This window comes from Phasianus colchicus, chromosome 7 (assembly GCF_987193195.1).
Source record: "Phasianus colchicus chromosome 7, bPhaCol1.hap1.1, whole genome shotgun sequence".
Classification (NCBI taxonomy): domain Eukaryota; kingdom Metazoa; phylum Chordata; class Aves; order Galliformes; family Phasianidae; genus Phasianus; species Phasianus colchicus.
In genome coordinates, this window is record NC_143442.1 from 1282269 (window position 1) to 1297709 (window position 15441).

The following is a 15441-nucleotide window of genomic DNA, read 5'->3' on the forward strand; positions in this document are numbered from 1 at the left end:
TACCTTGCCTTAACCCTGCTGTTAGATCGCAGTGGGGACATTTGGCAAAAGTCGTGCTGTTCAGAGCAAGAACTTTTCTTTATATCTATTCCTCACCACAGAACACCAAAGTAGGTGGCATCTCAGTGTTAAGAGACACCACACACACAACCAGAGATGTCCTCTGCAGTTTCCTGGCACAATTTGCACGTTTTCTCACAACTGCCCTGTTTGGCTGTGGCAGCCCCATCTCTACCACAGTTCTGATGCTGCTGCTGCCTTGGGGAGCGAAGGCTGTTATTAGGAAACATTTCCAAATGGAGAAGGAGGGAGCTGCGCTCTGCCAAAGGAGTTGTGCGGAGCTCAACTTCTTTTCCAGCATTTTCCTCTGGCTAAAACAACTGCCAGCACTCCTGCTGCTAATTAGAATTAATACTATCTTCTTCCTCCAGCAGTAAAAACAGAATGTTCTCCTCGTGTCCCATCTGATAAGGCTGCAAGCCTCAGCCAGCAGAGCCCTCAGGTGCCTTGGGGGGGACTCACAGCACTGGCACCCCCAGCCCTGTGTGACTGTATGAGCAGCTGAAGCCCCCCAAGCTTAAGATGAATTTACCTCAAGGGGCTCAGGAAACACCATTTCCCTGGCCTGGCCCTCAGCTCCCTGCTAGTTCATTCCCATGGTGTAACGTGGCCATGGTCCCAGCCAGCCGTGGGCACTGCCCACATCCACATCCCTGCTTAGAAATACCCCAGCCGTGGCTCAGCCTGAGGAGAGGAGCAGCTGTCCCCTATCACCCCATATCCCAAACATCGCTCCTGGCCCTACTATGCTGGTCCCAGCTGTCCCAGTACACAACCTATCACAGAATCATAGAATGGCTTGGCTTGGAAGAGACCTTAAAGATCACAGAACCATAGAACAGTTGGGTTGGAAGGGACCTCCCAGCCCTCAGCTCCAGCCCTGCCATGGACTGACTGCCCCCCAGCTCAGGGGGCTCATCCACAGCCTGGGGCATCTCCAGGGATGTGTAACCACAGCTCTGGGCAGTGCCGCGGCCTCACTGCGCTCTGAATAAAAAATTCCCCCCTAACATCTGACCTCTATCTCCTTTCTTTTAGTTTAAAGCCGTTCCCACCCGTCCCATCACTATCTGCCCGTTCAATCCCAAAACTTCCTTCCTAAAGCAAAACAACCCGCAAAACGCCGCTCCTCCAAGTCCGACCTGTGCCAGCCCGTCCCTCCCAAACCCCACCCCTTAGAAACCCACCCTCAGAACTCTCTCCTTTAAGCCCCATCCCCGAAACCCTCCGCCCCATCTCCTCGAGCCCTCCTCCAGATCCCTCTCTCGCACACGCAGCCCCAAACCCCGACTCACAAACCCGTTCTCCCCCCACCCCGAGTCCCGGTGCCACCCCCCGGGCGGGGCCGGGCGGGGCGGGCGGAGCGGGCAGCGGCGCGGCGCGGGGCTCGGCGGGGCTCGGCTCGGCTCGGCGGGGCCCGGCCCGCTGCATGCGGCGGCGGCGGCGGCGGGGCGGCCGGGCGGGATGAACGGCTCTGCGGGCGGCGGCACGGCGGCGGCGGGGCTGGTGGCGGGCGCCGGGAGCGCGGCGCTGGAGCTGGAGCGGGCGCTGCGCTGCTGCACGGCCGCCTCCGCGGTGACCGACGGCGGCGGCGGCGGAGGAGCGGCGGCGGCGGCGGCGGCGGCGGCGGCGGCGGCGGACGAGCGGAGCCTCTACATCATGCGGGTGGTGCAGATCGCCGTCATGTGCGTCCTGGCTCTCACCGTCGTTTTCGGCATCTTCTTCCTCGGCTGCAACCTGCTCATCAAGTCCGAGGGCATGATCAACTTTCTGGTGAAGGACCGGCGGCCGTCCAAGGAGGTGGAGGCGGTGGTGGTGGGACCGTACTGAGCGCCGCTCCCCGCGCCCCGACGAGGCGGCCCCGCACGGAGCGCTGAGCCGCAGCGCTGCCCGCGCCCGTCCGCGCCCCGCTCCGAGCGGCACCGCGGCCCCGAGGTGCGGGGAGAGCCGCGGTGCCGAAGTAAAACGCGCTCTGATGGCAACAGGTCTGGGCTGCTCTTTTCCTTCGCGTAAAGAGCCGGGCTGCTCGCGGCCGGGGGATGCGGGAGGGAGCGGGGGGCGGCGGCGGCTCCGCGAAGCGGTCGGGATGCGGCGGGACCCCTCCGGCCCCGCAAATGGCCGTGCTGCCCATCCAGGCCAGCGGCATCGACGCTTTTTATTAACGCAGCCGAAAGCCTCGCCAACAGGTGACTTCTTACAGCCGCGTTTAAGGGGGAGATATTCACGCTCTGAATTTTTTTACTCCGTCGTCCATTTCCTTCATAGGGGTAGCATCTTTCTGTGAGAGGCTGGCAGAGCTATTTGTCACATCCCCCAGGGTTGCCAGCAAGAAATCAATACGGCCACATTTGCTGTAGGAGCAGCAGACGCGGCAGAAGCGCTGGGGATGGGTGCGGGAGGGATCCGATTCCCGGCACCCCTACTGTGCCGCAGCACCGCTCCGGGCCGGGCAGGTTCCTGCCGGAGCCGCGGGGTTTTGGGGATGCCCCGTTGTCCCTCGGCTTATCCCGGGCTGATCAGAACACAAATCATTACAGACATCGGCAGGAGATGCTGAGAGAAGTTCCCTCCTTAATGGTTCGTGGCTGAAGGGAACAGTCTCACCCAGAGGGTGGTGAGGCACTGGAACAGGTTGCCCAAGGAGGCTGTGGATGCCCCATCCCTGCAGGCATTCAAGGCCATGCTGGATGTGGCTCTGGGCAGCCTGGGCTGCTGGTTGGTGACCCTGCACACAGCAGGGGGTTGGAACTGGATGAGCACTGTGGGCCTTTGCAACCCAGGCCATTCGATGATTCTATGAAATGTAGCATTTACAACGAGCACCGGGGCTTAGGTCCTTTTTGGGCTGGGAAGTGGAATCCAGCTGGAGCCTGAGGCAGCCTCCAGACGGAGAGTAAACTTTTGGTAGCAAATGAAACCAAGCAGGATTTCGCAATGTGGTGTAATTCCCCGAGATGAGCAGAAATCTCAGCTGTGTACTCATTTAAGGGAAAGAAAAAGAACAGATCTGCCTGTTCTCCCGGGAACAAATATGCTGTGGAATTTGTCATTAAATCAAAGGAAATGTTACTGAGCTATCCATCAACTGAAACAGTGGGGAGAAACGTAACCAAAGCTCTCCTCCCTTCTTTACCCCTTAATGCTGGATAATACAGCATTTAATAATACAGTAAAAAGGAGAACTCCTAATAGGGATGTTTTGCTGATTACAAAACACCTCCAAGTTGTTAACTCGCATCACTTGGTGGTAATGCAGCACAGCCTGCCTTGCTAGCAGGGCACTGTGTACCTGAGCACTGCTTGAGGGCTAGATTCATTAAGTATTCTTTATTAATTATAGCAAAGTGTAAGACATTTTAATTAACATTCGCCAGAAGCCACAGATTTTTCCAATGCTGTAAATCTGAGGGATGGTAAAGTTCTGGTTCTGTAGCAGTGCAGTCAGCCCAGGACGTGTCTGCCCGTGGCCCAAAGGTATAACATGAGAGCCTCCATCCAGCACAGTGCTTCCAACCCATCACTTCCAACCCATTGGTAAGCGTTGGGTGTTGGATGGCCAAAGCCACACCAGCTCCTATGACAGAGCAGAGGAGCCCCCAGAGGAGGATCCTGTCATATCACGGTTGGCTCCAAGACAATATGGACAACCAAGTCACTTTTTTGTGCTTGTCCCTGGTAGAATGCACTTGATTTTATCACCATCCAAGGGGTGATTCAGTGATGAGCATTCTGGTTCCTCTGTAATGTTTCCATTGATGGCATTCCCAGAGGGGCATTGGTAGGGCTGAGTGGCCCTTGGTTGTGAGCTCTCTATTGTGTGGGGCCCTGTGATGGCTGTTGGCTCAGGGGGGGGTTTTGCAGAAGGATCTTCTCACAGGACTCACAGCAGGACATCACTGCAGCCTCTCAATGGCTGGTTTGGAGTCAACGAGTCCCAAAATCCATACAGCCCCAACCAGAGCGGGGCAGCTGGGGTAATTCCTTTCATGGTCACTCATTGAGAACTGTAGGATGGTAAAGTGGTTGGGGTTGGAAGAAACCTTCAAACCCATCTGGCCCCAACCCGTGCTGAGGGCAGGGACACCTCCTGCAGACTGGGTTCCCAAAGCCCCATCCAGCACAGCCCTGAGCACTTCCACAGGCAGAGCATCCCCAGCTGCACAGCATCAGCTATTGATGCAGCAAATTAAAAAGCATGAGCCCAACTCCCCCAAAGCAGGGCTGGAGCAGCCTCACCTTAGGCTGGTGCACATCTGGAGTGCTTTACTCTCTCAAAGGTAGCACAGCAATTTTGTCTGGCTGAAAGCAGTGTCCAAGAGGTGCCTCTGCAGCAGAGCCTCAGGAAGAGCTCGGCATTGCTGCCCATCTACAGAGCATCCTCCTGGGTCTGCACATCCCTGGCTCACAAGCAGCCTCCTTTGCTTCCAACTGGCTGAGATAACAGGCTGGGAAACAAGAGATAATGGATTTCACTCTTTCAGCTCAAAATGTGCACCCGGAACAAAGACCAGGATGTATCTTAGCCACTTCCCCTCAGCCAGTGGTGTTCAATGCTTTAAAAGAGATACATATATTACAAACTCACTGGCAGCTGCAATTGCCTTTAGATAACCCTTTGGAGGTACTCAGGCTCAATCCCTCTCAATGGCCACACAATTTTAATTGTATGCTTCCCACATCTTCTTCATAATCAAACAGTGCTGGAAAGGTGCACATCAGCAGCTGAGATCTGCACGATGCAGAGTTCACATTCAGGCCATGACTCTATGGAAGCATCCCCTGCAGACACTCAAGCTCACATCCAGGGGGACAGCCCCTCCAAATACACAGGCTCTGAGCCCTTATCACATACCACTAAGGAATGAACCACTGCAGCTCTCCTCACTCCCATCTCTGTGCATGCACGGTTCCTTCTGTTGCACTGATTTCAGCAGACAGTGATGCGTGGCCCCAAGGGACATCACATCTCCCAGCTCTTTGATATCATAATGTAGTAGCATCCCCTCCATAATGAGGGTTTAAACTTGCTCAATTTCCACAAACACACCACAGTGTGCCCAGGGCTGCAGCCAGCTCCTCACAGCCAGCCCAGCACTGCACTGCTCCCACCTCCTCTGCACCAACACTTCCCAGCACTGAAATGACAACGTGGGGCCCTTGGACAAAAGACAAGAGAAGCCAGCAAGCAGCAAGGAATGGACAGCATGGGAAAAGCACTGTGAGCAGCTCTGTGATGTTGAACAAGTGCCTGGTGAATCGGTGACTTCAAGCAGTGCCCATGTCTGGGAAAACAGTGGGTTTCCAAGCAAGCAATGGTATCCATGGGAAGCTGAGGCACCAGTGCTTGCTTGGGTGAGGACGATGCACACCCACATGCAGTCTCAGCAGCTCCATCTCCTCTCTTTCCTCCTGCACTTAAACCCAGAGCGAGCGACCTTGGAGGCCATGCAATTCATCCTCTGCTATGGATCTGGGGGGTCAGCTCTTTTTATGGCCCACCCGTATTATTCTTAATGCCAAATAATAGAGTGCTTGTAGCTGGGTAGACCCCAAGGGAAGGAACTGGAGGGAGCTGGGCTGGCTCAGGGCGAAGCGTATCCATCAGCCCGGCCATGAGCCGCTGGGGACCCATTCAGTAGCTATGGAAGGTATTTTTAGCACATGGAAAAAAAGTGTCATGAGCACATGATATGAAAAATACACAAAGCCATCTATCACGTTTACGTCCTTTATTCTAGCATAGGCAGGTTGGGTCTTGCTGGGCCCTGCTGCTCTCTGGGCTCCTTATGCCCAATGGGAGCCGGGCTGCTCTGCACCAGGCACTGCTCTGTGCTCATGCCCTGTGTCAGCATCTGCTCAGAGTGCACCCGTTTCTTGCTTTCATTTTAGCTGCCTTCATTTCCCATTTGTCACCAATATTGCAGACAGAAAGAAAAATGCCCATTTGAGCTGAAACCTCACATGCACTTAAAGGAGCAGAGTCCTTGTGCTAAGGGTTAATAGGGTGGGAAGGGTCAGGTGGGACACCAGGAAATGTTTTTCCTCCACAGAGCAGTCAGGCAGTGGCACAGCTGCCCATGGAGTGGGGGTCACCATCCCTGGGGTGTGGGGAGGTGGCACTGAGGGATGTGGGCAGTGGGCATGGGGGGTGGATGGGGTTGGCTATGGGGATCTCAGAGGGCTTCTCCAGCTTTCAGGATTCTATATTTCTACGATTCCATGACATTCTTGACAATGGGAAGTGTCAGGTTGTAGAGTAACCTCTGTTGGAAAGACAGAAAAATCCTTTTACACTGAGAATACGTTCCCTCCAAGACTGCATTCACCAGAAGCTGCTCCTCTGACCCAACCTCTCCATCACTCTTAGGACATCCCACCACTCAACTGACTGCTGTGTTTCGGAAGCTACAGGAACAAAAAAGGCCAACCGTGTTGTAAATGTTAACTACACGTAAGAATTACTCAAAGGTTTTCAAGCAAAGAGAACGAGCTGAATCAGAACCAGCAAGTTCAGCACACGGAGGAAGGAGCCGTTCCCTTTAATTCCCTCGGCTCCCCAGAACACCGGTGGCTGTTTGACAGCAAGCAAGACACTCTCAAACCCGACTGCCAATGAGGGCATGTGTGTGTGTAATGGAACTGCCACTCACAGCATTCAAAATATGCGTTCAGAGTTTCACAAACCCAGTCCAGCGTTCATTACAACCCCTGCGTCATTCACAAGGCCCTCATCTCCCTTTCCCTTTGCCAAATATAAACTCAGAGATGATGGAGAGTGTATGTTTGAGATGACCTGGCTCTCTTCCCACCAGCTGAGCAACACGATGCTGCTGTTCCCTATGTGCCCCATACCCTGAAAGCATCACCTAAGTCCAATGCGCTGAAGTTCATGGAGGGCAAAGAGAGGAAACTGTGTGCTATCTTCAGCAGTGTTGTCTCTGCATGCTCCATTTGCTTGCTGTCGCATTGCCTCCTGTCCCAACGGCACACTGTGACTGCTTTTATACATAAATACCACCTTTAATTTGGACAAAGCGTGTCCATGGGATATCTGTAGAGTGAGAAATGCATGGCTTTAGGAAAAATATACAGCATTATTGAGAAATGGAGCACAGCAGGTAACAGCTAATGATACCTAACATTGGTTGTATCCTGGGCAGAAAATGAAACCACATACATTAATTAAATGCAGGCTTTGGGGAAAATAGGATAAACTTGTGCTACAACACAAGTGCCATAAATGCAATAGCTCTGCAGCTGATGAACAAGCAGTGTCCTGCATCTCAGCCACGCTGAGCTCCCCCCCGTGTCTTGCCCTTGGACTGATTATAAGGAAGGGTTTTAGCAAGGCACCAACCCCTCAGAATTGTGACTGCCATTGATTCAACCTCATGCTTTGAAAGTCCTGAAAGACTGTCGTGATGTCAACCAGCCCAAGTGGGGCCAATGGCCCCTGCTTCACCAGGGGAGATGGGGTGCAGGAGGCAACCAGCAGGACTGTGCCTGGTACCCAAGCAGGGATGCAGTGATCATTGTACCAGCAAAGTGAGAGCTTTGTAGTTGTCAGAAGATTAGAAACACTCTTCTTTTTCATGCAGCAAAACAGAGCAAGGAGAGGTTATAGCAGTACTTGTGGGAGGCAGGGACGTCGTGCCCGTGGGCCTCCAAATAGATTTAGGATGCTTGTAGAGAAATGTTTCCACCTGCAGGTGTGTGCTGGATGGCCTGTTTTGGTGGGCATGGGGTGATGGGTCAGGGGTTGGACTCCATGACCTTAGAGATCTTTCCCAGTGTAGCCCCAGCTGGAAAACCTTGAGGAACATGCAGCATCTAATAGCAACATGCAAGCAATCTGCCTGCAGACAATAGGATTTGCCATGTGGAATCACAGGAACAAAGGGCCAGGAGGCCTGAGATACCAATCCGTAACCCATGCATGTGGATATAAGTAGATCTGATTCATGTTTTAACAAGCATTTGAGTCCTGGGAAGCTCTTGCCAAGGAGCACCTCCTTGTTTGAGGTGTCAGCATCTCTGTAGGTGCGTATTGAAATCTACGTGTTCACACACCACAGAGGTATCATCATTCCTTCTTTCCTTAATTCCTCCATTTTAAAATTTGATCATGTCTAGAAAAGTATTAAATACTGAGTTTAATTTGTTTCCAGACTGTGAAGCACAACAACTCCAAAGGCCAGCTGTGGTTGGTGTCAGGAAATTACACACTACCTAGAGTCAATCACAGACTTCTTTCTTAATTCTTAATAAGAGCCACAGTGAAAGGCACTCTGTCATCAATTTGCATTTCATGAATGAGACTTGCAAACTCAAAGCCTTGGAAGCTGGACACAACATTCCAGGAGCAGCCTCATCAAATCAGATACAGAGACAACACAACCTCTCTGCCACACAAATCTGTATCCCTCTGTTCTAAAAAGTGCATGGATGGCAGCTGTTCTTTTGGTCTCAGTGTCACACTTCACTGTTACCTTCTGCTGATTAAATTGCTGAGACATAGAAAACCTTTCTAAACCGTGGTTCTTAGGACACAGTCCAAGATGTTACACATCCTACACAGCCTACTTAATCCTTAAATAAATTTCCCATACTAAACAACATCAAAATGCACATTGCATCACGGGTAAATTTTGTCTGATAATTTCTGTCTTGTGTAAAGCCATGTAGATCAGCTGCAGTTCTACAATCCATTATTTCTTTGTTTTGACATTTCTCTACCATGCTATGGATGGATGGATGGATGGATGGACGGATGCATGGATGGATAGATGGATGGATGGATGGATGGATGGATGCATGGATGGATGGATGGATGGATGGACGGGTGGATGGATGGATGGATGGACGGACGGATGGACAGATGGATGGATGGATGGACAGATGTATAGATGGATGGATGGATGGATGGATGGATGGATGGATGGATGGAATGGATGGATGGACAGACGGTTGAATGCTTGGCTGCCTTACACATAGTTCTCAGGAGTTCTCCTCTGATGCTTTCAAAGCATTGGCACATTGTTGGATGTGAAATTTCATTTTATACTTCTGGGGTTCTCTAAGTGGCTGGAGCTTGTTCTGGCAACATGCAGAGGAAGTTCAGTGCTTCTTTTCATCACAAATTTTTTTAACATTTCTGCCTTCGCTCCCAGTGAATAACAACAGTGCTGTTCCTATCTAGTAATCAAGTAACAATTCCATAGGCAGTATTCTTTCTTTTAAGAAAACACTTTCCTTGGAAAAGCTTTGCTGCACTTGTTTCTAAATGCCTTTTGTCCTTTATTGTTCTGCAGTGACTCCAACTCTTCCCATTCCTACAGTAAATACAGTTTTTCTGCTTAAGACAGGCTTTTATGCAGCTGCTGTCACCAGTCTCTCGGTCAGGCTCAAATTGTACGGTGTGGTACATGCAAGCAGAGCCAGCAGCAATCCTGCAGTCTGCGCTGGAAGGTCTGCACGTTGTTTTCCCTGGTGGGCTGTCCTTGGATGGACAGACCACAGAGGAATTCGGGCACACAACCCATGTGTGCAGCATGAGGTGTAACAGCACTGCTGGGGCTGTTCCCAACCACCATGAACCTTAGATCTGGGTAAACAAACTGCTTTCCAAAGGTAATATTGGAGCACTGACAGTAACCCAACCTGGTACATCCCTCCTCCAGACATCCAATGTGGTATTGCAGCTGCAAAACAGGTACTGCTCTATTTCCCACCATAGAAGTGTGGAATAATCACAAATCTCTGTGCTGTGATTATTTTGTTTCAGAAAAAAAGCATATTTTGTTCCTCCCCATTCTAAGGGTAAAACTACTCACCAAATAGCAAGAAAGCATCTCAAGTGTTGCTTATGAGAAAGCCACAGTGCATCATGGAACTTGGCCAGTAATTACAGTGTTGTGCTATACTTGCCTTCCAGTCCAGATTTTGTTCATTTCTAATACATTTTAGAGAAATGATTGATAAGATGGAGACTTTAATCCAGCCCCGCGCTGACTTAATGAGACTGTAAAACGAACACACTGCGTTGCTATAACCACCTGATAGGAGCACAGCACAAAGTACCCACAACAATATGCTGGAGCCAGAGTTCATTTAAGATCCATCATGCATTCAGCCACCTGAAAGCTGCTGCCCTCCTTGACTTGATGATGAAAGCCTCAGCTCTGCGGTGCGACTGTTTTGCTGGGGATGGAAATCCAAAGTGGGAAAATGGAAAAATGGTGGATGGTTGGGCTAGATGACCGTGCTGTTGTCATTTCCAACCTTAATGATTCAATTATTCCATGAGAAATGTGGCAGACAATTGTAAAACAGGTTGCCCAAGGAGGCTGTGGATGCCCCATCCCTGCAGGCATTCAAGGCCAGGCTGGATGTGGCTCTGGGCAGCCTGGGCTGCTGGTTGGTGACCTGTACACAGCAGGGGGTTGGAACTGGATGAGCACTGTGGGCCTTTGCAACCCAGGTCATTCTATGATTCTATGAAAGCAGCTCTGGGAAGCAGGATATGTGCAGCTAAGAGAGGAATGCTGGAACGGCTGCGGAGGTGATGGATGGTCACACTCACGTACCAGGCACCCTTCCAAGGAACAGCAACCCTGGAAAAATTCCTCCCAGAGAGAGGGCTATCTATGGCTCCGTGTGCAGAGTGGGGCACCAGGACATGGGAGAGGGGCTGAACGTGGCAGTCCTTACATGGAGACAGAAGTGGTGATGTGCATGCAGGCTGGGTGGCCTTGGCCTCCCCATGAGCCTTGGGTCTCTTTGCCTCCTCCTCCACAACTCACCAGCTGAGGGGGCCCAGCTGGGAGTGGGCCGGGGGCTGTTTGATGGCAGGGGGATGGACAATGCCATAGCAAAGCTGGCCGGTGAGAGAAGTGAGGGGAGACCATTTCAGCCCCCAGCTCTGAGAGCAATGAGGCCTGATGGAGAAACGTGGTGGGATGGGGGTTCCATAGGGGAAAGTGAGAAACACCAGGGCAAACTGCACCAGCCCACTCCCCCAGTTCCAGGCAGGAAGGAAAGCAAAACATCTTAAATCAGCTGATGACCGTTTCACAAAAATGACCAAAGGAATGTGCCAAATGAGAGCATAGCACTCTGACCGTGTATTGCGGATGGACGCTGCGCTGGGAAAGTGATTCAAGCTCTGTTTATATTCCCAGCAAGAGCTTTGCCATCCTCCAGTCCCCAAGGCAGATTAATGGGGAGAATTAATGTCGCTCTGGTCCTGGTGCTTATACACAAAGGAGGAATCTTTTCTTTTCCACCCTAAAGCAGCAGCCCACAACATGTGGCCACAGAAGCAGGGGTGAGCAGAGCTCCATCTCCACCAGTAAACATGTTCTGATGGGAATAGAAAGGCTAAATGCAACCCAAGAAGATAAATCCACAATTAAATGAAACCGAGTTTTATAGTTTTGGGAGATAAGAGTGAAAAAATTCAAGCTTTTAAGGAACGAGAGGAGGAGAGGGCATAGCCTCAAGCTGCACCAGCAGAGGTTTGAGTAGGATTGACATCCGTATTTCTTCTCCAAAAGAGTGGTGAAGGCTGCCCAGGGAGTGGGGGGGGGGGTCACCATCCCTGGGGGTGTCCCAGAGCTGTGGGGATGTGGCACTGAGGAATGTGGGCATGGGGGGGTGGGCTGGGTTGGGTGTGGGGATCTGAGAGGACTTCTCCAGCCTTACTGACTCACTGATTCTAAGAGCTGGCTTACGTGTCTGGAAGAGGCAGACAATCAGTGTATGCACAACGGTTGCAGGTAAAGCTGCTGTAACTAATTCCTACCATTACAGATGAACCTGTCACCAGAACTGACACTGAAAATTAAATTCTCTATCTCCCTGCAGCCACACCAATATCAGCTGTACTGAATCTGTGTTGCAAATAGGCTGAGATGAATGGCTCAGCACGTTGATACCAACCAGCTTCCCACCTGCAGATCCTCTCCTCCAGTTCTGCCCCGCGAGCGCTGTGCAGGAAATAAGATGAGAGCACCAAACATCAAAATAAAGGCATACAGCGTGCCCAAATCTTTGACGTTAGAGATGCATACCTTCCAAAGAGGAAAAGGACTGTGTAAGAAAATAGATTTAAGAGGGGACTGGCATGAATATTTCTCCTAGATACATAAAATGCCTATGTGCATGCTGAGAAAGGAAAACGGCGCCTGCTGGGGCTGAGATGGCTGTGATGCTGAGCAGTCTTTGCATCGCACATCAGTCCTAAGCAGTAACTGCAGGGGAGCTGCCTGCAGCCAGCAGGCTGGGCTGGCTGTGCTATGGGCTGGAGGAAAAGCTCCTGCTCTGAGAAGCTCTTTGTCACCCGTTCTGACAAGCAATTCGGAAGGGATGAGGTGTTGGTGCCTGACCTGCAATAGCCATCATGGGAGTGCATGTCTTCAGGGGCTTAAAACAACAGAAATAAGCACAGAGAGCACCCCATCCCACTGGCAGCTGGTGGAACGCCATATGGGGTGAGGTGTGTCACTGAGCAATGCCAGGAGATGGGAAAACTGAGCAAAGCAGCCAGAAAGGTGATTTAAAAAGTGGATTAAAATAAAAGGAAAAAAAAAAAAAGGTAGAAAGGAAGAAGAAAAGTATAAGGTGCTGCACTGAGTGCAGCTACAACACCCCATCCCACTCCCACGCTGTTCAGCTTGTGGCAAGTGTTCTTGCCCCCTCTTCCTTGAGTCTTGCACCACAAACAATGTCATTTGTCCTCCAGCATGTCCTCAGTGTGTCCCTAATGTGTCCCCACCATGTCCCTCATGCACCCACAGCACAGCCCCAACTTGCCCCCAGCTCCCAGCCATACCCATGGGCTATTGCCTGCAGCATCACTCAGTATCCCTGCACCACTACATCCTCTTGGAGCAGTCCCAGGGCATGGCATGGGCTGCAGTTGCCATAATTATACACGGGGATGTTTAAAGGAGCACTTCCCAGACTGGCAGCCTTGCATTGCTTTATAGAACCATAGAATGATTAAGGCTGGAAAAGGTCTCTAGCATCATAGTATGATAGAATGGCCTGGGTTGCAAAGGCCCACAGTGCTCATCCAGTTCCAACCCCCTGCTGTGTGCAGGTCGCCAACCAGCAGCCCAGGCTGCCCAGAGCCACATCCAGCCTGGCCTTGGTCCCCACTCCCAACCCCAACCCACCCCACCATGCCCACTCACCATATCCCTCAGTGTTTCCTCCAGCTCCTGCTGCATTTGTAAAACCATTGCTGAACTCACATGAGAGAAATAATGTATTTTTCCTAGTTAGAAATCGTTAATCTGAGGAGCAGATGGAAACTGTTTGTTTGTCAGCCAGACACTGTCAGCTTGCCCTGTAATGGATACGGTGCATCTGTGCAGCACACACAGTTTTCAGCTCCTTTGTGCCACTGACTTCTCAGCACATATTTAAAGACCATTTGCAAACATTACAGAAGGAGCTTCGGGCATATCACAGTGCTGGGGAAGTTTGCCATCAGCCCTCTTGATGCTTTTTGACAATGCCATCACACCATTGCGGGCAGTTTGTCACTCTTCATTCACCTGGCATTCACTAATGCAGCAGCAAAGCCTGGACGGCAAAAGCCATCACAGGATCATGGAATTATGGCACCATTTGGGTTTGAAGGGATCCCTAAAGGCCATCTGCAATGGACAGGGACATCTACAGCTCGAGCAAAAGAGAAAAAAAAGAAAACCAGCAGTTTGGGGCAGCCTGCTGGCTCTCATATTTCATTTTAAACTGAAAAATAAGCTATTACTGCGTGGTCTTCAGAAAAGGATTAGAAATTGTCCAGGATACAGAGGAGATGAATAAAAGATAGATCTTATGACAGAGGAAAAATGAACAATAACACAAATCCGCTGTGGTCCGGCCCTCTGTGGGAAAGAGGTGGCAAATCTGTGCTTTTGGAGGCTTTTTGCTGACTGTAATGTAATTTCTCAGGCATGTTGCTGGCTGATAACTGCAGCTGAAGTGCTTGTTTCATAAGAGTTTGGCATGGTCAGAAAGCTGTGCCTATGGCGGGCTCACATCAGCTGATGAGCACCACAGGAGGAATGGAGATGCTATCTTTGCTGTGAACACAGCTTTCTGAAAGCCTCCCTGTAATAATTTTACTGAATAATATTCCCAAATGCAAAGCCCCTACAGAGAGCCTGCTCTAGGCTGAATTAAAAATCACAGATCAGAAGCTGATTTGAATCACAACTCATTAGCACAAGTAGAGACAAAAGGGTGAAAAATGAGCTCAAATAACCATCATATGATTGGGTTGGAAGGACCTAAATGATCATAGAACCACGGAATGGTTGGGGTGGAAGGACCTTAAAGATCATAGAACCACGGATTTGTTGGGTTGGAAGGGACCTCAGAGCCCCCAGCCCTGCTGTGGGCTGGCTGTCCCCCAGCTCAGAGCCCATCCATGGCCTGGGGCAGCTCCAGGGATGGGGCACCACAGCTCTGGGCAGTGCCACGGCCTCACTGCAGTCTGTCCGTGGTCCAGGCTCTGTCCTCTGTCTGCACTGAGGAGGGCCAGGCTGGCCCCTAAATAGATGAGATTGCCTCTTGGATTAGGGCTTTATTCTTCAATCTCTTAAGTGCACCTGAGATCCCCAGGGGATTCCCGAGCTGAAGCTGGTCATACGTTTTTGTCACTGCTCATTTAAACACATTGTTCAGCTGCAGAAATCTCCTTTTCCAGGTGTAATACTTTTAAGCAGAAAGTCCAATTAGCATTTGTTAGAATTGTCAATTTGGTAAAATGTTTCAAGCAGTAGAAAATCTTAAGAATGGCCTGCTTTAAACCAAAGAGTGAAATAAATCGCATCGTTATAAGGTTCAGAAGAGATACAAGAGGACTGGAAAGCATTCTGAGTGCAGACAATTCCTGGCTTTCCATCAAGGGTCACATTTTCAAACTTGGCTGCACACACTTAAAGAAATGAAACCCTGTGACCAGAGAGTGCAGTGGGATGGCAGCAGCTCTTGGATGAGCTGATAGAAAATGATCATAGAATCACAGAACCATTAAGGTGGGAAAAGAGCTTTGTAGGATCCTCACGTCCAGCCCCACCCACCCCCCATGCCCACTGCCCACATCCCTCAGTGCCACATCCACAGCTCTGGGACACCCCCAGGGATGGTGACCCCCACTCATGGACGGCTGTGCCACTGCCTGGCTGCTCTCATCTCACAGATGAAGATGCTGAAGCAATCTGGTCAGACTGGCAGCATTTTGTTTCCAAAATCAGAGGGCTGTCCAGCACCACATGCAGAAGCAGAGGAGATGCCCAGCATGGATACCAGCAGTGGTTTCCTTGGCAATTGTAACTATGCAAAAAGACTCCTGTTTCCTTCTGT

General features: G+C 50.9%; 1 protein-coding gene across 1 annotated transcript; it reads left to right on the forward strand.

The window, feature by feature from the left end:
* Window positions 1–1524: 1524 nt before the first annotated feature.
* On the forward strand, window positions 1525–2031 carry RPRM (reprimo, TP53 dependent G2 arrest mediator homolog). The gene has a single exon (XM_031590493.2). It carries the CDS (start codon window positions 1525–1527, stop codon window positions 1888–1890), a length of 366 nt encoding a protein of 121 aa, XP_031446353.2. The 3' UTR covers window positions 1891–2031.
* The last annotated feature ends 13410 nt before the right edge of the window (window positions 2032–15441 follow it).

Coding starts and splice junctions, on each gene's coding strand:
- RPRM (XM_031590493.2), top strand. CDS start 1,525: ATGAACGGCTCTGCGGGCGGCGGCACGGCGGCGGCGGGGCTGGTGGCG.